Source organism: Calonectris borealis, chromosome 1, assembly GCF_964195595.1.
Source record: "Calonectris borealis chromosome 1, bCalBor7.hap1.2, whole genome shotgun sequence".
NCBI lineage: Eukaryota > Metazoa > Chordata > Aves > Procellariiformes > Procellariidae > Calonectris > Calonectris borealis.
The window spans coordinates 86380784-86405340 of NC_134312.1; the positions used below are offsets into that span (position 1 = coordinate 86380784).

The 24557-nt window shown below is 38.7% G+C and overlaps 1 protein-coding gene across 2 annotated transcripts in view; it reads right to left on the reverse strand.

The window, feature by feature from the left end:
* LOC142090522 (transient receptor potential cation channel subfamily V member 6-like) overlaps positions 1-7831 on the reverse strand; it is a 31989-nt gene extending 24158 nt beyond the window's left edge. For both annotated transcript variants that reach the window (XM_075168592.1, XM_075168681.1), the window contains exon 1: positions 7701-7831. In XM_075168592.1, coding sequence (XP_075024693.1) covers positions 7701-7831 — 131 coding nt within the window. The remainder of the gene's footprint in view (positions 1-7700) is intronic.
* Positions 7832-24557: the final 16726 nt, after the last annotated feature.

Genomic DNA, 24557 nt, shown 5'->3' on the forward strand with positions numbered 1-24557 from the left:
TTGTATTCTGGTATTATTTAGTTACAAGATTTTGGGGATACAGTTTATAGGGCAAACACTATATAAAGCAATAGATGTTTTGCATTAAGTGATATAACTGATGTTAGCATATATTATCTGTGAATATAACTCCATTATAAGCCACAAGAAAACCCACATCAGAGAAAGAGAGAGAGAGAATGTAAATGGCCCATTGCACAAAATGTTTTCTCAGAACTTGTGCTTATTATGTATAGGATAATTTAACAATAAAACTATAGGAAAACAGGCAACATAAATTCTGTGGCTTACAGAAATATATATTTCTTGCTTTAAATTATTCTTTTATGAACAATAGAATCTTGAAGCAAAAAAAAAAAATTGATATGCCATTATCTCTGGATTTAATCCACCTGGAATGTGTGAGTTCTGCACACCTTTATAGCAGAAAGATACTGACACACTTGAGAGAACTTGGGGGATAAAACAAAACAAAGAGAAGTATCAGAATTACATTGACAAATAGGAATCATTTGAATAAGTGTAAATTAATGGGCATGGGCTACAAGTAATAAAAGCATAACTGAACATTATATTCATCATTTCATAAAAAGAACATTTCCTGTCACCAACAGCACCCCATTATCTAAGTCACTAGAAACTAGACTAGAAAAACGCTGAAGAACAGAGGAGAAATAAAAACATTCAGCATATAAAGAACCATCCTGAACAAACCAGGGAGCCATTCTGAGATATCTTTATGTGTCCTTCAAACTCTTAGCATTGCTGCTTTGAGAAGTATTCTTTCTTTAGCTTACTCATGTGTCAGTTGCATTAGTTGCTAATTACAAGATTATTTAATGCGAACATTGCATCTAGGATCAGAGAAATAGGAACAAAATAAAGAGGCACTCTGAGCAAAAGTTGTAAGATTCAATATCAGTGAAGCAAGCTTGCCACCTCTGCCATTATTTTGGCTGAGAAAGATTCCGTGTTTCTGGAGAATGTAAGTTTCAGAGGCAGGAAGTGGGAAGGAGGTGGGGTTTCAATAGTATAAACAATGCTACAATTAATATGTTGATGCTTTACTGGGTAGGCCTTTATCCCTCAAATGACCTCAGAGAGGAGGAAGGATTGGGCAAGAGACAATGTGGGAGGACAAAAACACAATACCTTTCTCACAAAATTCTCCAAAGCCCTTGTAAACAATTAATTGAATTACAAGCCTGCTAAGAGGGAGAGACCTAATAACTACTACACTCAGCTTTCAGAAATTTATGACAAAATTGTCAAACTTTTCTACTGATTGTAGAAACCTCCAACCAGGCTTAAAGAACCAGAGATACCAGGCCAAACAGTAAGCTGGTGAAGAACCCAGCAGTGTTGGTAAATGTCATGGCACACTGCCTCTGCTGCCTCAAACTTACATGTTTGTATCATATGCATTTTCTGTCCCATGATTGAGCAAACATCTTACTCTCATTTAAAACATACCATTAAAATTATAAACTCATTTTTAATACATTACAGCAATGTGCTGAGCATATAAATGTCAAGTACTAGGTGAGCCAAATTCACTAATATAAAAAACCAAAATCACCTGATTCTAGAATCTTCAAAACGTTTTAAATTCTTTAAGTTCAGCATATTTAATCAATTTTCTTCCTGAGCCATCAAACACAGCATGAATTTTACATTTCACAATTCTAGTTCCTGTGTGTCAAAGCAGCAGCAGGTGAAATCTGTAACTTAGTCTCTTAACAGAGCTGCCTACAGTAGATGCTTAGTTTCCGTAAAGTGCCATTATGTCACTGGATGGAGAGGATGGCTTTCAGAGAATGATTCAGCAGAGACCTATTTAGACACTCTGAGAAGATAATTCAGCACATCTAAGTTACGCTCCTGTTCTAAATCATTCTCTTCATCAGCTATGGAGTCAAGGGACACTAAGCTCCTAATTTAGCCACCTAAATTAGGTCTTTAACACTAGGCAGTACTGACATTGCCTTATAGGATCAGTTTAGGATAAGCACAGCTACATAGCTACCCAGTAGTTCTGATGAGCGATGAAAACCACAACAGTATCCACCTGGAAGTGCTCCTAGGTTGTTCTTACTGAGCAAAGGAATGTAGCTGTGTTGAGGCACTTACTAAGCCTTGATCATGCATTACTATCAGTCACTTCCTTCACAGGAAGCTGTGAGTTGTTTTTCAATACAGGTGAGAACAAAATCAGGAACACCCGAAAATCCATTGTGAAACATAGAGAAGATAGAATGTAGGTCAGATTCTGACTGACGGAGTCATGTAAAGTAGTTTTAAACAAGGTTAAGAATTTCACAAGTACTTTCTGCTGGTAATATGTACCCTTTTGGATTTACAGCTTCTTAAGCACTTCTTTTGGAGTGCATTCTGCTCATTACACTTATGAAAAGATAAAGATTGCAAGGACAAGTCCATAAGTCTTAAATCTGTTATAAAAAGAAGAATTTGGATTTATAGGGTTATTCTTTTAAAACAAGAAAATATGTTAAATATGTGAACTGTCTGGACAACAACCAATCTGAAACTTCTTTTTCAAGACTGAGCTCACCACAGGTGCAACGGAGCATCTCTTTCTCCTCTTTCTTTCCCTTCTCAGATTCTACTACTTGAGTCATTTACTGTATAGAATTTTCCTAGTGTTTGCTCTAGTTTAAGTTTGGCATCTCCTAGCTTCATGCTTTATCCCCATAGCTATGTCAGTTACTGAGGGTCTATAGCAATTCTTTCTAATTGAGCTGTAAATTCATCAGCAGGATTTTATTTCAGCTTTCTTTTCTTTCCTTGTTGTGCTGCTCAGAATATCCATGCTCAACACTCCATCATGAAATTGCCAAAGGAGACTCATCTTCTCCCTTCCTTCTGCTACTACGTAAAAATGTATGCAAGACTTCAGGAGAGCAGAGGAGTGCTCAGAGGAAGCTAACCAGCCAGAAAGAGGATCAATGCAATCATCTAACAAGATGCTAAAGAATGAATTAGGAAGTAATAGCATGAAGTGAAAAGGTGACAGATAAGAGGGGCTTGGACAATCAACGAAGAGACAGGGTCAGCAAATTTCTTCAGCACCGACAGCAAGACTCAGCAAATTGACTGGAACCTCTTGCGCATGTATGTCAAAGCCCCTTCAGCTGACAGTAAACAGAGCTTCTCTGGAAATAAACAGGTTACTACTACTTGCCGATGCTACTAGACAAGAAACTGATAGGGAAGTCTTACCCTTCAGATATTTAGTTATCTACCACACTAAGCAATAGAAATCTTGCTCAGTCACTTCCAGCAGGGAAATCTCCTTGCATTAATCTCCTTTTTAAAATTCTGCACCTGAGAGCATCCTAAGAATAATCTCATGCTAGAACTGGATTAACAGTTCAGCAGATGTTAGTTATTATTTATTACCACTGAGTTATTCATAAAACAAATTTGTTCTCTGAAGCATAATCTCATCCGGCATCAAAACTTCCAACCCTCTTCAATAGGTATTTTCTTGCAGTTTTATTCTAGGTTGTGTTCCTTACTCTGTGTCTAATTAGTTTTCTCTAACAACTTTTTAATTTGGGGTGGTTTTTTTTCAGACCACAAATTTCATTTTTACTTCTTCACAAGGAAAACTATAGCCAAGTTTAAGAAGGCAAATATCTTCCTACATCTATGAGCCTAAGCCATGTCTTAGGCACTGAGGTCAGATGTGTGTATGTCTGTGCATTGTTGGGGAAATGTGAGTTCTGGGGGACCTTTACACTTGTGAAATTAAGGAGGCTCGTTTTCCATTATTAGACTCAAAAAATTGATTAGGATGAAGGTGTAACAGCATAAGAAAAGACCAGAAAGGCTGCCAGTGATGCCTTTGATTTTATTTTACATGCAGCAGCAGAGTTCCCAACAGGCTGTTCTTTGCATCTTGACTACTCAGAAGCACTGTTACTGAAACATATTACAAATGAAGTGGTGGAACTGGGAGCTGGCATCTTTATTTCACTGTCGCCTTTGGGAGCAAAGGAACCAATTAACACCCTCAGGCATTGTGGATTTTAAGACAGGAAATTTGTGCACTGAAAACTCAGTAATGTTTAGACAAATCAACAGCAAAACTATGGTGACATCTCTCATTCACTACCAGCTTGAGAAAGATTTGTCTAGAAGCTGAAGACTCTCTGTGTCCCTGTACAACTCTTAAGCAATTTTTCTAATAGCATTAGGCTGAGCTACTTTTTATTTGTGCCATGTTTGTTTTCAGGGTAAGCAAAACACTTCACTAATATGTCACAAAAAGATTTGGAAACTAAAGGGGATATAAAGTTTTTATTGCGACATGTTTGGAATCACCATAGCTCTCTGCAAGTTATGCAAATTGTCCCAAGCACCTCTAATGCATTATTTCTTTTTTTAAATGTACCACACAAGTCAATGTTTTATTGTCGTTAGAAAGATTAAGCCTCAAAGCATCCCACGAAGGCCAGGTGATACCATTAATCCCTAAGCAGCAGCTGTGAGAGAGACACACAGAAGATAAATATTTTATCAGCCAAAGTTATAGAGGCAAGAAAGAAAAATATAACATAATTGTCCTGGATCTATGTACTCACTTGCTCTAATTTATTTATTAGTTCTTTTTTATGAACAGTGCAATTCTCATATGGTGGAATTTCTAAAATTACATGCTAGGGAGATTTTGTTCACATTTCCTTAGAACCTCTTACACTGAAAGCCAAACTAAAAAAAAATAAATCAAGCAATGGCTCTCATAATTTCTGGAAGATCTATTAGACTGTGACAGGCATGTGATTCCTCTTCACCTCTACCAGGCCTGAATTTTCATAAGTATTTATGTCTTTGTTCCCCATGTTTATGAACTCTCTTGAGTTTTTATGTTCATATGCTCCAGGCTATGTAGATCCCAGAGTTTACTTCCAAAGATAATTCTAGAAAGGACATACGAGATGTGACCACTGTCGCTGGGACTCCACACAGCTACAGGCTGTTTAAAAAGGAGAGTCTTGAACCGAAAGAAACCAGCAGAGTAAGGCAAAATAAACTCGAAGTCCTCTTTAATATTAGGAGATTGTATCATATTTCCTGAACTTGGATGTCCCTTTGGGAAATGTTATACAGTGCAGGATTAAGCCAAAAAATCCTTCTCTATGGATAATGCTGAGATCAACAGCCAATAAGATTAAAAGAACTATTACACATGAAGAAAGAGAATGAACAGCAATTCCAGTGAAGGTGAGAACTACCAAAACAGTTAGCTTTCAGGTATTGTCATCACCAGTTGTAGGACAGGAAAAACCATTGTTCTTCTCTTGCAGACTTTCTGTGTGCAGTCAGAGCATACTAGTTAAAGAGTAACATATTTACCACTGGCTTTCAATAAGATAATACAGAATTTAATTGCTGCTTATTACTGTATGTATTCCAGCACCATTAGCACTAAGAAGAACTCAAGCTGAAGCCACAACAGTGCAATTCCACACAACAAAATGACAGGATGAAGTAAAAGCCCTCTTGGTTTACAACAGTTTTTCCACCAAAGCAAAGGTTTTATAAGAGTAGTTCCCATACACAAGTCACCACAGAAGGTTTTCCTGTTGTGTTTTTCTATCTGTACATAATTAAGAATATGAAAGCAGTAAAACTGATTCCAGTTCTCTGCAAAATGTTCATTTTCTTTCTCCTCAAACTCTGAGCATCTCTGGGGACAAGCAAGGAAAGAAAAGAGTAGGATAATAAAAGGGAGGAATGGTCCTGTCCCTCTTTAGGAAAAGAGTATCCACATATTGGCACCATGTAATTTCTGACCGAATAGCAGAAGGCTAATTTATGTCAGTTGAAAGCTGTGGGAAACATACAGACCTAAAATGGAAGGGAACAGTTTTGTCCCCATGCAACTCTGATTTCACAGACAATGATATCATATGCACTATGTGTGTGTTGCTACACAGAGTTATAAAGAAACAAAGAAATGTTAGTTTTGGGGACCACTGGGGTTGTGCTATAGTGATCTAAGAGAAGTTTATGAAGAAAGGTTTATATGCCTAATAGTTTTTCTGTTTTCCCCTATCAGTAGCAACACCCACGATGTTTATGGGCTTGCAGCACATGATTAATGAGGATTGCCAAGCAAAGAGAAGGTTGAATGGCAATCTAATAGCAGCCTATGTAAAAGGGAGCAACAAAAAGGAAGGGGCCAAACCCTCCTTGGTAACAGCAGATGGTAAAACAAGGGGCTACAACATCACATGATGATTTTGGAGGTTTAGGTTGAACATTAGGAAAAAAACTTTTTCACTAAGAGGTTACTATAACGCTGTAACAGGTACCTAAATATATGGTGGAATCTCTGTCCTGGGAGACTTTCAAGACTGAGCTAGACAAAGCCAAAACAATGTGATTTATTGCTGTCCAGCTTCAAGCGGGAGGTTAGATAGAGACCTCCAGAGGTCCCTTCCACATCTCTATGACTTAAAAATGTGAAGATAATGTTATAATTACAAAAATATTAATATATTTAGACTTTTCTTTTGTACACATTCATTTGGATATTACAGAACCTGCTGAGAACTTATTTTTCAGTTACCTGTGATGCTTTTCGTGAACATACAAAAATGTTAACACTTCAGCATTCTATGGATACACTATTGTTTCCACTGTGCCTCCCATTTTAAGTGTATTTAAGTCCCACTGCTCTGAAGTAAAATAAAACAGACTTTTGTTATTTGGTCAGGAGATAGATGATGACATATGTAAGTTCTTTCCCTAAAGACAGATATGTATATTTGTCTCTCCTAAATTACTATCCTACTTATTTCTATACATATATGTGTGTATACATACATATGTACAAATAGCTAGATAGATATTGTCCCACACAGCCACTTTTTTGTCCCCAGAGATGTTCAGAGTTTTGTGAGGAAAGAAAAACCAAATTTTACAAGGGACTGGAAGCAATTTGTTATTTGAGTACTGCAGTGTTTATGCATGCAGAAATGACAAGGAACAATGAAAAACAGATTCAGCTGGATTTTCATGAATACTCCTGCATTCCTGTGTGTGGAGGGAGCAACCCTGCACAGCAGTAACAAACAGCCTTGATTCAGTATTTACATGTGAAGACACAGGCAATCTTCTTGATAACATACGGTCTAAGAGGAGTCACTGTACATGTTGACACCCAGGCCACGGGGGTAAGAAACAGCAGTCCAACCCAGGAAGTGACTGACCACCAGAATGTGGAACAGCATTAAGTCCACTCTATCCCACAGTAAGGGCAACCTTTGCAGAATCCTTGCAAAAAAGCCATCATTTCAGCCGACTGCAGCATATACGTCACATACACTCTTAATAATAATTAAAAAAAAACCAAAAAAACCCTCATGCATTTTCTTGTGAGCTTTACCAATGAAGCAGGAAAGACAAGAGTATACATTATTAATTTGTGACTGAAGTCCTGCACTCAGGGTAATTCAATTGTGACCTAGTAAACCCACCTGTGAAAGCAGATAAGATTGGAACTCCAGAAGCATTCCAACTTGAAAGAAGAAATCTGATAGAGAAAAGTGCTCCAGGGTTGTTTAAAGTTTATCTACTGGCAGAAAAGCCTAAGGGAAAAGAGTGAGAATCAGCTACAGGGAGAGAGCAGCAGAAGAAAGGGAAGACAAGAAGGCTGAAATGCACTGTACCTTTTCTGCTGGAGTAAGTAGATTTCATCCAGATGTTTATCCCAGGATTTTTTGCCCTGCAACTTCTGACTTAGTCCATTCCAGATCCGGAAATAGAAGGGCTTGCTATCCCCAAATAAAGGTACCCCCATAGCACGTCCCTTTTTCTCTCTCACCTAGCTGCCTGAAAGCCAGCAATCCCCGCTTTGAAAAAAGTCGGGGAAGGCTCACTACAGGTCACTATTCCTCCACTCCCAGTCTGTTACTTACAGAGGAGACTGTCCGTCAGCTGCATCAGCTGATCAAAGTACATGTGAAAACACAAAATAAAATCACTTGTCCCTAGCAGACCATACCTTGAGCCTCATCAAGTACTTAGTTTCCAAAATAGCCCAACCCAAAGGTGTGTCTGATTTAGAAGTAACTCACCACCACCCTTACCCCTCACAAAGACCCTATACAGCACTGAAAAGTTCATACAGCATCCATGTCCTAGGCTTCTAGTGTTTAGTTTCTGAAGTCTAGAATTTAGAAGTAATCATCCTCCTTATGTGTCTCTGAATTCCTCTGGAAAGCAACATCTAAGCAATTTTGAACAGCTGAACAAGTCAGGCAAAACACCTTTTAGGTGAGTGAACATGTGGGAACGTGCCCTAAAAGACACTGCGCTCTGGGAAGGTAGTATAGAGGAGGACACACCTCCCACCCCAACTGTCTGCAAATCCCATTAAAGAAATTATCATTATAGACTCCACCTTCTCTACGTCAAACAAAATCACTTTATTTCTCAAGCTGGAAGAAGAGTTTATGTAGATTAATGTGTAAACTTTGCATATTTCGTTTTTCTTTAATGTTCTACAGTCTCTCATTGTTTCTTCACATTCCTTCACATTTCTTCCAGAAAAGCTTATTTAGGAAAGGGATAAAAATTTCTATTTAACAAAAACTAGTTTTTGGTATAGAAAAACATCATCAAGGTCATGTGGGGGTGTCTGCAAAGCAGTAGGCAAAACATCAAAATAAAGGGAGGAGCCATCCTTCTTCTGAAGAAGAAGCTGGAAGCTATGTCGGAGAAAAAAAGAAAAGGAAAAAAAAAGCTCCTAGTTTCTAATCTTCTTTCCTTAAAGACTTGTCCTAATATTCTTGCATCTTGAATCAACAGAAATGTCCCTTCATTCTTACCTCTGCCGTAGTGGAAAAGGATTTTGTTCAGGACCTAGGCAGAATCAGTAGGTAAGGGAGAAAAGTGTGTAAAGCAATAGGGCTGAGTCATCTTTTGAAACTCCTGGTTTATTTAGAGGTTACTTAGACTTACCAAACCAGGATTCACATCCAAACTTCTGTAAACTCATGATGTATCCTATCCTATTACAACGTAAATCACCACACAGAAAAAACAATGCTTTAAGGCAAACTTGAGGAATCGTATCCTAAAATATAAGATTCACTGAATTGTCCAATTCTAGGAGGAAGGTACAAGTTAAACTGTCATAACAGGAAAAATTTATTACTTGCTACATTGAGAGGTTAGAGTGTAACACCAGCCAGATGTAATAAGCAAAACATGAGGGTTTTTCAACAATATCAATAATGTATCGCTCTAACATTCTTGAGGGGGGGAAGCAACTCCAGTCAAAATTGAGGAAGATATTTAGACACTGAAGTGTTAAGTGCCTATGACAGACAAACATGATCTCTATTTTCCTAGGCTGTTCTCCCTAGCAGAGAATACTTTCTACTGTCTCTCCAAGGAGCAAAAGACTGGTATCAGCAGGACAAGCAAGCAGTGACACATTCCTCCCTTTTCTGGGCAGCAGTGCTACTGCCACCCAGACAGCAACTCTAAGGTATAAGATGTGAACAGTCAGACAGCAGGTTGAGGAGAGAGTTCTCAGCTAGCCATGAAGGCAATAGCTGCAGCAGCCAGGGCAGTTCAAACAACTGCAAACCAGTATCTCAGGTAGACCCCCCGCATTGTTGGGGGGGGCTCATTACAGCTCTCATTATAGCTTCAGATTGCAGTAAATAGTTTTCCTTTACCCACTTGTATGGATATAAAGTCTTAATACTGCAAAGGAGTCTTTTCTTGTAATTCATGATAGAGGTCATTTGCAAAAGCAATAGAACACAGAGATGAAAGATGGATGAAATATGTAAGAATATTGCATGGAAGAATATTGCATGGGCCAATGTCTCTTCAGCAGATCATGGCCATACCTCTTAAGCACTGCTGGACTTTCAGTCTAGCAGGAGGCTGTAAACAGTTTTTCATAAACCAAGGACCTGATAAGAACTAGTAGTTGAGGAGTGGATTGTAAGTCCGTACAGTTTTGGTGTATGTGGTTTCCCACATACCTGATATCCACTTTTAGCTCTTTGTATCCCTTTCCATGGCTCCCGAATCATATTGTGACTCTGGCTCCTAGCCCTCATTCTCAAGGCCTACCTTGAGACATTATTCTAGCTCTACCTGTTCCTTTTTCCAGGCTCCTACTGCAAATAGGGTCTTTATCCTGGCTGCCAGTGATGCCCTTTCTTGGTGTGCATCTTGACTTCTCTTGTTTCTGACAAGAAATCTGGGCTGATTCTGGTTGACCTGATTCCTGGAATCTCTTGATTCCAGCTTGGCCCTACCTAACAGATATGACAGCTGATGTCAAAATCTCCTTACACACAATTTCCCTCCTATGTCCATAGACCATGAGTAGTAATGTAAGCAGGAAGAAATGCAAAGCACGAGCTGGCCCTCACACCACAGTGTCTAACAACAAAAAATTAGGAGCAGACTAGCAATGATAGGACGATGTTGGTTCTGAGCAGTTCAGTCATCTCACGGTTCTAGGGGCTCTATCAATATTGCATGAGGCACAGTTAGGATGTGCTGCCCTTTGTAGAGCTATAGAAACTGTAAGTAAGCCAATATGTGGAAATACTTCAGCAGCAACCAAGGAATTCCTATTCTCACATACCTGTTACAAATACAAGGGAACAAGAAAGCCACTTTTGCCACCGGGGATTGTGATCATGCCAGAGACACTACTCTACACTTTTTAATAGCGCATTGCATTTCTTTTAGGTCAGCCTAGATTTAAAAAGCCTAGATTAAAAAAAAAAAAAAAAAGAAAAGCATAAATCTGAATAGCTGAGTATGAATTAACTGACTTTTGGTGACCCTGGAGCTTAAGTTAGCCTTTTCCAGCAACGTGCCTGAAAAGGAAACACTATTACAGAAAAATTATAGAAAAAGACTACAGGAAAATTTTCTACATTGTCTCCAGTTTTCTCTTCATCCCAGCCACCTCTTTAGTTCCTTCTTTCTTTCAAACATAAATCAAAATGGCTATTACCTGGCCTATTATAAAAGTAATTTCAGTGCTAATGTAGAGACAGACATAATTTGCACAGCACATGGCATGGATTCCTTTCCTTCTGAATGGCCCTGACCCTTACATTCCATGTTCTCACAAAACTCCTCTTAATCTTCCTGGAAATTTTGAGTGCTGAAGGTATGTAGGATTGAATCCAATGTGCTTATCTGGTGACAAATCAGGATGGGAGTGCATGTTCTTTTTTCTCTTTCTGTTTTTCTTTTACAGTTTCATTGGGGGGGGGGGGGGAAGGGGGAATTGCAAGAGCTGGGTGATATTTTAAAGTTGCTACAAAGATGTAAGTGTAATCCTAGTCTTTCACAAAATCCATGAGAATGTGAACTGTGATTAGCAGGAAACAGGGAAGATAAAAGGCATTGTAAAAGTAAGGAAGCCTGTTGAACCTAAAGGAGAAACAATTTTAGCTGCACATCATAGAAGTCCCCCATTTTTATCTTCTGAAAAGATTTTAAAGGTTTCTGTTAGGCACAAAAAAGTATGTAATGAATCATATCAGGAAAACTTACACAAAGTGGCTTTTGAAAAGAAAGGAAAGAAAGGGTAGTCAACTTATTTATTATAATGAATTGAAATTCTCTTCTACATCTGCTTTCCAGATCTGCCCCCCAAATCCATGTTAAGCATCTGGTAGACAAATAAAGTAACATAACTAGATGCTTAACACATCTTCAGAGCATTGTACAGCCAATGAGTAGCCAAGTTGTCTTGGCTAGCCTATAGCCAACCAAAGTTGTCTATGTCAGAGATAAGTATTGCCCCAACCCTTCTGCTTGGACAAATTTCAGCACAAAGATTTGCCTGTTTTGCTGTCTTAGGGACTGCATCAGAGCCACAGGCTGTCAGACCATTTCAGAAGCCCTTATTCTTCCCCTGCATATTTCTCCCTGTCTTGTTCCATATATTCTTTCTGAATCACATATATGCTCAAACCTTAAACATAAAATGTCATTTTCTATTTTTTGCTCCAATTCACAAAAATCTTTCACCTTACCTCTCATAAAAATTCGCTCTTAAACAATTTCCACTTCAGAAATAACAACAGAAATTCTGTCATTTCAGCAATGGCAAAAACAAAGTGCATGGATTCCATACCCAAGTTTAGGCTACCATCTTAAGAGCAAGAGTGGAAGTGCAGCCTACAACCAGACCAGTCTTTCAACATCTCCCCTGTACATTTCTGGTTGTACTGCAATTCTTTGTCTGAAATTGCAGCATCTAATAAAAGTTCTGAAGGTGTGAGTTGTGAGAAAAAGGAATGAGAGAAGCAGAAGTACAGGAAAAAGCAATGAAAAGTAACAGTTTCTGAGTACAGACAGAACACGGAACAGGAAGCCAAGAACTCACCAAGTCAGCAGTAAGCAGTGAGTAAGTAGTTTCTCCATGTGTATAATGGATAATCTTCCATCTGAGAAGGTTGTAATAATGACTAGCCAACAACTGCTTGATGTATTACAGATATGTTAGAGAATCCTGTTGGACTGTGATACTTCCAGACGTTCAAGTTATAGTATCTTATTTGTGTGGCATAGGAAAACAAAATTGTGGATGATTGTATGCAAATGCACAGTATTATGTACAGTTTCATATCACAAAACTGAGTGTTGATATATATCAAAAAGACAAAACTAAGTAACAGAGGAAAATAACTAGATATTCCAGAAGAAGCATACTAGTAGTGTTATCTCCACCAGTCTTGAGAAACTCGTATCTTCACAAAATCTCATCTACTGTGTAAACAGGAATTACTTAACCACCAGTAAATCACAGATAACTCAGAAATAGAAGTAACTTAACAATGCATTATAAACTATATAAGGGCATAGGTGTCCTTTAAGATTCTACTATATATTATGCAACTAATCCTGATGTGTAATTCTGTGAATCTGTCTCCTGGCCTGAAGGAATGCAAAAGGCTGGAGGCAAGCTTGTTTTAAATAAAACATTATGCTGAATTATCTTAATTAATAGCGTGTGTTTGTTGTGTGTGAATGTGTGTGTGTAGTAAGCCTTAAAGTGGAGTGGATCTCCACTTCTTGACTTGGAGTAGCAGAGGCAAGGTGAACTACTTGTGGTGGAGAATGGCAGCAGAGGCACACACTCCTTTGAAAGAGGCATTCCCAAGGTCCTGGTGAGTTGGATGAGGGATCAGCAACAGTTCCATTGGCTGTTACAGAAAATCCTGGTGCAGCAACACAAGGATCACTAGACTTCATAAAACTGACCCCACCAACATTTGTAGCAGACTTTGTGGCATTTCCAAGAAAAGCCAAAAGAGGCAATAGCAAGAACTGAAGACCTCTGGTGAGTGCAGCTACATTGGCAATTTAAAGGAGAGCTCTTATTGAAATAGAAACTTCCTAATTATAAGTAACCTTAAATGAGTGGGTCAGTAAGATTCTACCTCAGTGGGGAAGCCTGAGCAAGTGTCCTGGATGTTTTCCTAATGTTGTGATTTGAGCTATTAGCTTAAGTCAGAAAGCTTTCTGTTGGTGAGTTGGAAAGCTTACCATTGGTTTAGGTAAGAGACCAATCCCCCAGCCTCCTGTTGAGGGAGAGTGTCTCAGGGACTTATGTACTCAATAAAAGCAGAAGTATACTCCTTTGGAAAAGATGGAATGAGTGAACATGAAACATATTCTAGTCCTGCACATAGAGAACTGGTAGCGGGTCCTAACATAAAAATAGGTAATGTAGAAAAAGTAGAAAATGGCTTGGAACCTCACCTGGACTGTGGACTAACATAAAATTTGTGACAGTAGGATTTGAAGCTGTAAGATATTGAAATCAAGCCATGAGAACCTTCGTATTTGAATTTCTTCTAAGGAGGTCTGGGATTTTAAGATAGCCCAAGGGTGTTACTACAAATCTCTAAATCAGCCTGTAACACAGCATTAGCAAAAAGAAGCACCTCACTAATTAGTTTTACCTTGTGGTCAGGAGTGCCATAAGAATACCTAAGTCTTTAATTCAGCAACTGTAAAGTTCTGTGTGCGAGTCTTAGAATTGGTAGACCCTGCTTTTTTAGTAGAAGTTCTCCTTGCTCTTAAAGATATACAAAAGGGTGAAAGTATATATCTGGGATGCATCCATGGGAATGTTAACCCCCAAATCTGTGGCTAGCAACATTTTTGCAGTTTGGAGAAAGGAAGTTAGTGTGACAGCTGCTTGGTGTTCATGTCTTATAGCATTGAATTAAGACTGGGTGTGATTACGCTGACTCCCAATTTCATAGCTGGCATCAGGCTTTAAAGATTCTCAGAAACCTCTGAAAAATGAATCCATCCTGATCTGACTTTGAGTTTTTTGAGTCTTAGCCTGTAGTAATTGTGCTACTATGTCAGGATAACAGACAGGAGAGCAAACTTGGATTGTGACTGGTTTATTTGTGTGACAACAGATGACATCACTTAGAACTTGGAACACACAGCTCTGAATTATGCTGTTGTCCAAAGTATCATTAGGGAGCTCCTGAATATAAGTTTTGGTGGAAGAGGGAGAATTTTGAAGGTAACTGCTGATGACAAGAGTTCAGCTTTGGTCCTGGGTAACATGGGAAATCTGGGCCCTGTTAAATGTTTGTCTTTAAGAACATTGCTTGCTGATGGCTTCGTAAAGCCATTCAACTGTACATGACAGATTACAGGGCATGCTACAAACACCTGTAACCTGTGAAATCCCAGAGCAGAGTCAAAATATTTTACTTCTTTATATTCCCTTCTCCCACCTTGGTTACGTCGCTGAGTGTACTAAAAGACTTGAATGGCCCTGACCAGCCTCAGCTGGGGTCTCCACCCACACACTCATCACCTCAAAGCCTGTCCAGGTTTCCTAGGGGTAATTTGGACCCTTCCCTCTGCCCTGCTCTGCCCCCAAAACTTGTCAGGGATACAGTGAATTTCTGGCCCGCTCATCCCTCCTCACCTCTCAAGCCACCCAGTCTCATAGGCAGCCTGTCCTCTTCTACTCAGCCCCAAGTCTCCCATGCCTTCTCTCTTTCTTGTCCTTGGCTCTGTGTTCCCTAAAATAGTCCTATGAAAACCCACAACAATTAAACCACTCTACAAACAGTCTTTTCTGTCCCCAGATCCCTGTAAGGTGTGAGGACGCATGTTGCTTCGAGAGGACACTATTTTTAGGTTCCTGAGTGCACTAATGAGCTTTGATGGCCCTGACCAGTCTAACCCAGGGCCTTCACAAAAAGCACACACACACATATACACATAAGCCCTGCCTATGAGCATAAGAGCCCCATTTAAGATCTGTCTTGGGCCTTCAGTTCCTGCCTGAGCTATTTTGTAGGAGCATAAATTTTTAGCTCAGCTACAGCTATGCTTGTGTTTGGCCATGGACTCCAGTTATCTGGACCCTGACCTGCTGACTGACTTCTAGCTTGACTTCAAACTTGCCTTGTCAACATGGACCTACCTAGTGATAAGTGGACCTTAGTTACCATCACTGGACATCATTCTGATAAATGGATTAAATTCCTAGTTGATATGAGACCTGCTTCATCACCACAAAATTGCCTGACAATCTAGGCTCTTGCTTAAACCTGGCAAGAGCCAGGTCTGCCTACTCATCTTGCTCAAGAAGTGTAGGGCTGTACCCTAGCTCATGAGGCCCATGTACTGTCTGGTGTGAAGTCATGCTCAGCTTCCTATCCCTTCGGATGCAGCCAATCCTTGCTGCCTCAAAATTTAAGAGGTCCTATAGATACCTCTGCACTTATTACTGCTCAAATTGCAGTATTGAAGATGTCCCAGTGAAGTCTTGACCTGTTCTGAAAGTTTTGGCAGTAGCAAGAGACCGTGGGAAGAGGCCAGAACTGACTGGTTGTTCTGCAAAATTAACTTCGTCAACCCACTGTTCCTACAAGTAGTATTAAAATAGAAACAAATACCTCTGCTTAACATGAACTTGTTGCTTTCAACAACAAAAAAGAAATAATCACTGAAAAATGGTAGAGTCCACTTACGGAGTCTGAAGAGCTGCTTATAGAATTTTCCTGGTAGAGAAGTGACAAAGGAGCCAGTAGTTTCTTGCATTAATTATTGGAAGGCCTTTGATTAGGTGAGTATATCAGAGCTTGATCCCAAGCAGACAGAGTTTAAAAAGGTCCCCTCTGAAAAAGAGCGGAGAAGCTAGAAATGTTCCTCTCAAGCAGGTTATCCTGAAAAAGGATATTAATCGAAGGACTTGCCCATAGACAGAGGAAGTATTGGTCTATTAATCACCTTTGGTTAACAAACCCAGGGAAGGTTCAGGTTACTGTGTTACTGTGTGAGTAATCCTGTTCTTTCTGTGGAGGTATGGGATTACAATAGTTAAGAAAGATACTCAACGGCTGTAGCACTCATTGTCCTGAGCTGCTGGGAAAAGGACTGTTATACACCTCTTGGAAAATTTTATGGTAGAAACTGAAGAGCGTTGTGTGCAAAGTAGAACTGATTCAGGCAGAAGGCAGTGAACTAAACTTTAAATGAAATTTTAACAGCACTGAGAAAGGAAATGACAAATGCCCTGTAAAATGCAACTCGTTGTTTTCTATTTAATGCATTTACTAAAGTAACTTCTAAAACTAAAATAATTTGTTTGTAAATTTAGTTACTTATTAGCAATTAGTTATTTTCCCCTTTATTTCTGCTGGAAAAAATGGTGGTTGAGATTTTTTTTGTTGTTTGGATTTTTGTTTTTCCTCAGATTCTGTTGTTTTCATCCTATTTAATAATGCAGAATTCTTCTTTTTTGTGCCTGCCTTAACAGTGTGCTGGATCAGAGAGTTTCATTTTATTATTATTCTTTTGCACTTTTTGTAATATGTTGAGATAACATTCATGTTATCTGATTAGACTTCATCAGCTAATGAATTTTGAGCCTGATATACCATGACACCCAAAGAGCTACAAAAGCTGCATTTGCATTCGTGATTTGTTCCCCCCATTTTTGCCAAGAAGTTGAAAAAAGTTTTACTCCATAGCAGAAGCAGGTTTGACATTACAACCACATAATTAAGAACATGATGAATGATCAAAATTAAAATTACCCTCTCTTCCCTCCGAGAATGTTGAAAATACCAGAAAGCTGTTCTGTAAAACAGATCTGCACTGATTAAAAACTGAGTACAGAACAAAAGTTATTCTGAGAAGTCAGGTCTTTAGGCACTTGTACATACTCCAGGCACTGCCTGGGCTGAGTCGAAGTGATGAACATGTTGTCTCTGGGTCTTTCTTTTTTTTTTTTTTTTTTTGCCAGGAACAGTTGAATTTTTCTATTTTGAAGAATCTCCTGAAGCATATGAAGCATATGTTTGCAGTGACTACTAACTAGGTTCTTAAGGGGAAAGAAGTTCCATTGACTTATATAACTCTCAATAGGACAGACATTTAGAAAACAAACTATTAGAGCATGTGTTCTATATTTCTGAGGGCTTCTGAGAATAAAACTTGAAATAAAATGTTACCTTTCCCTTTGCAAGTATGATTCATGACATTTTCCAGGCAGAGGCTCCTTTATAGCCTCCCTGAAGTCTCTTACTGTCAGTTGCCACAGACCAAACAATTAAATATGTTTAAATCTTCCTTAAACTACATCTTATCCAAGGATTTCTTTCTTTTGTTGTTTAGATGATCCAAAATGACAATTTTTCCTCGAGTGAGCAACAAAAATATCACTCCTGCTGCTGAAGGGAGTATAGGTAATGTGACACAAAGATCACAACTTAACAAAGCACCACAAATTTGATATCCTAAAATAGCATTAGGAGATGAGTCGGTAGTAACCTCACTTCTACCCGATTCAGTCCTTATGTCCCAATATGGAGGTGTGGTCATTGTACATCGACTATCACTAAACACAAGCTCAATGTAATGCCTAACAATTGAATGACAAACATAAATGCATATTTTATTTTAGTTATTCCCAATGGTCTTCATAGTGGGTGTCCTAGTTTTTAACCTATTTATCTATGAAACATAAAAAGAGCTGGTGTAGGGGTGGTATGTATGATTTGACATTCCTCTGTGCCCTATGTGTTAATTAGCAGAGACTGACTGCCCTCTACTGGATTGATGAAAGTTTGTTCACGTTGTTAATGATATCACAAATACATTCAAAGGGCACCTTCTGAAAGATTGCAGATGACACCAAAGTGTGGGGAGTGGTTGCTATGCTCGAGAGCAGGGCTGCCATTCAGAGACTACTTGATAAAATGAAGTAACAGGCCAACAGGAAGTTAATGGAGTTCAACAAAGACAAATACCCAATCCTGGATCTGGGATAGAAAAACGTCTACATGTCTGTACAGGCTACGGAAAGATTGGCTGGGGAGCATCTCTGCAGAAAAGAGTCTGCAAGTTGAACATAAGCCCTTACTTATGCAGCGTGCCCTTGCAGCAATGAAGGTCAACCACATGCTAGACTGCATTAGCAATACTGTAGGCCGTTTGTCAAGAGAAATTGTTCTTCCCTTCAATTTCAGAGGGGTTGCGCTGCATATAAGAGACTGCGTCCAGGGCTGGGCCCCCTAGTGCAGGAGAGAGACTGGCAAACTGTAGCATGTCAAACAGAGGGCCACTAAGATGGACAACTCTGTTCGAGGAGAGACTGAGGGAGCCGAGTTTGTTTATCATGGAGATAGCTAAAGGGGAGAGGGGGAAGGGGAGGGGAAGGTACAGGTCTAATTGGAGTGTCTAACTACCTTAAACAGGATCATAAAGAAGGTAGAGCTAGACTCTTCTCAGAGACATCAAGGGCAAAAAGCAACAGCTTTCAAAGTGAGGGTGGTTCAGCAGTGGAATAGGTTGTCAAGAGAGGCTGTGAAATCTTCATTCTTTGAGCTTTTCAAAGTTCAGTTTAACAAGACTGTAAGCAAGCTGATCTAGTTTTGATGTTGGCCCTACTTTGAGCAAGGAGAGAGTACAGCCTTTTTAGAGGCTATGAATCTATAGAATTGCTTTTGAGAACTAAAAATTTGACAAGTCTTTAAAATTTGTATTTTGTTAATTAACATATGAACTTCCTGTATCTGGATTGACATTGAGTTGCTGGAGTGTGTCCAAAGAAGGGCAACACAGCTGGTGAAGGGTCTGGAGAACAAGTCTTATGAGGAGCGGCTGAGGGAACTGGGACTGTTTGGTCTGGAGAAGAGGATGCTGAGGGGAGACCTCATCGCGCTCTACAACTACCTGAAGGGAGGTTGTAGCGAAGTGGGTGTTGGTCTCTTCTCCCAAGTAACTAGTGATAGGACAAGAGGAAATGGCCTCAAGTTGCGCCAAAGGAGGTTTAGATTGGACGTTAGGAAAAATTACTTCACTGAAAGAGTGGTCAAACATTGGAACAGGCTGCCCAGGGAAGTGGTTGAGTCGCCAACTCTGGAAGTATTTAAAAGACGTGTAGATGAGGCACTTAGGGACATGGTTTAGTGGGCATGGTGGTGTTGGGTTGACGATTGGACTTGATGATCTTAGAGGTCTTTTCCAACCTGTATGATTCTATGATTCTATGATCACTGATGTTAGTGCATGCTAGAGCTGTACAGCCATCAAAATTACATCACTGTAATCTTCTTCAAGCATTAGCCAAAGCAGATACTGGAGGTCAACAACTGTCCAATAAATATGACTCTGTTGTCCTTCAGGGTTTTTTGTGTGAACCAGCTCTATTTCTATTTTCAGCACTTGCTGAGACCTGAACACTGCTTACAAACACATTTCAATTTGTGATATAGTCACGAGTTGTTATAACTAAATCAACAAATTGTACTCACAAGTAGCAGAGAGCTAAAGCTTATTTCTGCTGAAAAATAATTTTTAAAGGCTGACCTTAGGAAACAAGAGAAAATTCAGTTTGTAGTATTAATTTTTAAATTATTTTCTGAACTGAAATATATGAGGTTTGGAGGATTTGAATTTTGCTAAAATAAACTTGCAAAATCTCAATTTGCAGGGAAAAAAGAAGAATTTGCCTTTCATAACACCTGGAAAACAACAGTCTTCCCAAGATGTACCCTCTACCAAATAATTTTAACCTTGATGTATTTGGAATATGTACACACCAGGGGTACAACCACACTGTAGTCACCATGGTATCTCTCTGTATTAGCTAAAGGATTTTGGATGAGAACCTGCCACCCAGCAGCCACAGCAGCTCAGAATTCGGTGTGAACTGATACTGCTGCCACCAACCAAGCTAGCTAATTTAGAGCTAGCTCAGGTATCTCACCACTATAGACTGCAGGGTAAACCTGCTTCAACAAAGACCCTTTTAGCTTTCTCTGCACACAAGAGTCCCCTATGAACCATTCTGCTTCTTAACCTGGTATCTCTTGAAACATTTATGATCTTTGCATTTATAGTTAGGAAGAAGCAACTTCTCATCTGCTCCTCGTGATTTAAGTCAAATTGCTGGAGATTCAAGGCCATCATTCTCCAAAAAAATAAAATGGTAGCATCACATTTTTTGGGAAGAGACCTCTTGAGGTATCGAGTATAACTTGTCACTTAGAGTAGGACCTTCACAAACACTAAATCAGACCAGCTGAATCTCTTAAGTAGATGATTTCCCATTAATACGGCAGAGTAACCAGCAGTAGGGCTCAAGTCTTTGCCCATCTTCTGATTTTAAGCCTGTAAGATCAGAGGTCACATCTCTAGAACTGCTGTAAGAACACTGTTTCTGGGTGACCTTCATCCAAACCCTGGGGAAAAGACCACAAAGTATTTTTCCGCCTGAACATCCCCTGTGCACCCACGGCATTTTTCCATAATTTGCCCTTTGGAGTCACCAGGTTTACTGAAAAAGAAATGCTAACTGAATACACTTATTCCATTTGGTTTCTCCTGTATGTGGGGTTGCCAAGGAAAGTTGTTATGTATTAAAGCCTTCCCTGCCCCTTAAGTTCCTTCTGAAGTCAACTATAAATATTGACTCCCAATCTATTTTCACGTGAGGCCATATACAAACTTTATTTGAAAACTGATTATTTCTATTACAGTCCAGATCATCAGTTTTAGTGTTTTGGTTCCAGCCTTAAGGTCGCCTCTTGCTCTTTTCTTCTTTAGGCTATGTAGTGTTTTTAATCTTTCCTCATTTGGAAATCTCCTTTTCCCAACAGTTTGAGACATTTTCATTTCCACCATCCAGTAACAAAACTCTGATAACCTGTTTCTTTTTCAGAAATAATGTAATCAGAACTTGGAGTATGAGAAGCATGTACATATAATCAGTACGCTAATGCTTATAAAACCTGTAGAAATTATTTTGCCTGCTCATTTCCACAGTTCAAAAACACTCCTGATTTGCAGACCCATGAGTGCTCTGTGGCTCTGCAACTATTTCATGGACACTTTTAGCTCCATAACATTTTTGGTTAAAAGTGCCTTTGAAAAGGGCACATTACTGTCAAGGAGAAGTTGAGGACTGATAGTTACTTACTATTTAAAAAAAAATTGGAAGCAACAATACTGAAAATATAAATTTAAACTGTATTACTAAACTTCTTATCTGAACTAGTAGTTCCTTCAGCTACTGCAGATATGTCTGAAACTACCTACACTGATATTTCTTTGCCATGGTATGATGAACACAAACTCTTAGCTGCATTTTTAGTTCACGTGCTGCCATACGGTGAGTGTTTCATAAAGATATCTTGGTGATGACTCTATGAATTGGGGCAGTCATTCAGCTACTGTTGCTTTTTTGCATTACCTGTGGGAGATAAATCTTTTAGTAATAAATAGATAAATGATAATCTGATAATAAATTATAAGATAATTTAACACTAAATAATTTAAATGGTCAGAGTTTTTCCACAGCTATCTACCCTAGGGGAGTGATATACATTGAAACCTTACCCAAATGAACAAACGACTTTAAAAACCAGGAGTAACTTATAGGGCTAATAAACTTATAGTAACTATAGGGCTAATAAAAGATCATTGCAATTTTAAGAATACTTCTCACTATCAGGAAGCAAATATAATTTCTACCATTTTATCTTTTGTGTCAGTTCTTTAATATTGCCTATGCTCTGTGTAATATTATCCTTTCCTATGAAACTATATAAAATATTTTTTATATTAATAGCATATTGATTATGTTATGTAGAAACAGCAAACATTCCAAGCCATGACTAGGAAGTCATGGGGAGAAAACCCTAAGAATATACCTTTTAACTGTGTCATTTCACATGAAAAGAAGCTCAGAAGGCAGTCACATAAGTTACTAAACATAAGGCATTTGAACTTCCCCACCTTTGGGTTCATCTTCACAAAAACACATGTGAATCTGCTAACTTTGGAAAGAAGGAACAACAACAATAAAAAAAAAAAATCTTCAAAACAACTTCTGCTATTTGTTTCCCAGGGCTAGACTACAAGACACACACAAAGAAACTCAATATGAAGCTGAGCTCAGGTGCTGCAGTGGTGGGCATGGTTCACATTCCAAAACATACAGATCACATTACAGATTGGGCATCCCATTATCAAGAGTATTATGGGAAGAATGTACATGCTGGCAACTTCTGCCCTCCGTTGCAATTCTGAGAAAGCATGACAGTATTATGGTACTAGGAAATACTTCTGCCACAACACTTTCAGAACATGTTCACTTGCATTATAATCAGGAAATGTCATTAGTTGGCAGTATCAACATATTCCCATTTGGGAAGGAATATCTCTAAAAGGGAGGGCCCCAGGTTTAAAAGAGCTTTATCCAATAGATAAAGAGAAGGTCAAGCACATTACAGAAGATGTAGATAATGCAAAGCATCTAAGATCATATCTTTGCAGCTGCAGCCATTACTCGTCCAGTCTGTCCTGCAACACAGTCCTCTCAGTCCAAATGCTTCACATTGGGACACAAATACTTCTCTCTCCCTCTCCAGACAGCTCTGTTTACACAATTCAAATAATTTACCAAGAAATAACATTGAAACATTCAATTTTGGGTTGACTGGTTTTGTTTCAGCAAACTGAAAGAAAAAAAAAAGCACTCTCAAACTTCTAGAGTACTCTATTGTGTAACTACCTACGTCGGACACCTTGAAGACTATTTGTCATAGTCTTAGCTAGTACACATGCAGATACTACTTAAGCAGAATCTTGGCTCCAAATGAAGCCATTGCTATTTTGCAACTGCCTTTTTTTCAAAATCCAAATACAGTTACATTTAAAGAGGCAGTGCAATCTCTTACATCTGCCTATTCCATTACAGCAAGTCAGTATTGCAAACCCAGGCTTATAAATACCAAAGGAAGAAACAGTGAGACTGGAAGAGTAAAATTTTTCCGAGCAGAAAGAAACTAGATATCTATCCCATGGGAAATTCAGAAGTGAACGTCACTGAGGTTAACATACAGTGTTCCATGGCTATTTAGAAAACACAATTAGAATAATAAGAGTGAAATAAGACTCATTTTCTTAATAATCATATTTAATCGTTTGAACACAGAATTCTTTATTTACTTCTTTTAATACTAAATATTCTTCCTTGCTAGTAAGAGTGACTGAAATACATTGTATGACACAGATTGTGGAGCTTCAGGGGCAGTTCATAGTAACACCTCAGACAGCAGTGAACTATCACAGTCTTTCTTACAAACTACCCAATTATCTTGGATCTCCATCTTATCATTGTACTGCCCTCATTTACCCCAAACCAAATTACAGCCTGGAAGGAGACTGCAGCAGTGATTTGTGTACCTTGTCTAATGAATAGTTACATCATGTGGTCAATTCTGGAACAGGTTCAAGAGAAATTAAGACAGAAGCTTGTATAATTGCCCATTCATAAAGAAAACATGTCAGAACAATGTCAGTGATGTTTTGCCTGGGGAGAAGGGGATTCAAGGCCCTGACAATGCACCTAATGACTTTTGCATTCCCATGGTAGCTATACCATTCCTCTTCTCTGTACTTTGGATAAGTGCATGGAGAGTCGCTTCACATTCTCATTTGTATGAACCCTGGCTATATGTAACCTCCACCCATTTGGAGGCCTCATTCTACTGCCGTAATGATATATATTCATTCATTAAACAACAATGACTAATTGTATTTATTAATTTAATTAAATAATCATGAAATTGTATCTTTTCCTGCATAGGCCTTAGATCACTTCACAAATGAAGAAAATACCTACATCATAAAAGCTGAATAAAAAACAGAGGGATGGATTATGCAGATACCATGGGAAATGAACATGACTTGCATTGTACAAGCACTACAATGCCTTCTGCAGAAAGACCTTCGAAACCTATTGCATATTGGACTGAGTCCCTGAATTTTGCCAGCTTTTTTAAAAGTTACTTCCTAAATTTCATTACTAAAAAAAGAACCCTGAAAATATTAAGCAAGCATATTCAGAGAGCAGAAGGCAAACAAAATATCCCGTATTGTGTTTCGTATAATCTTAAAGATAGTTTGTTAATTTTCTTAAGAACTTGCTAAACAACTGTGACTTTCTGAACTAATAAGTATAAGAAGCTGCA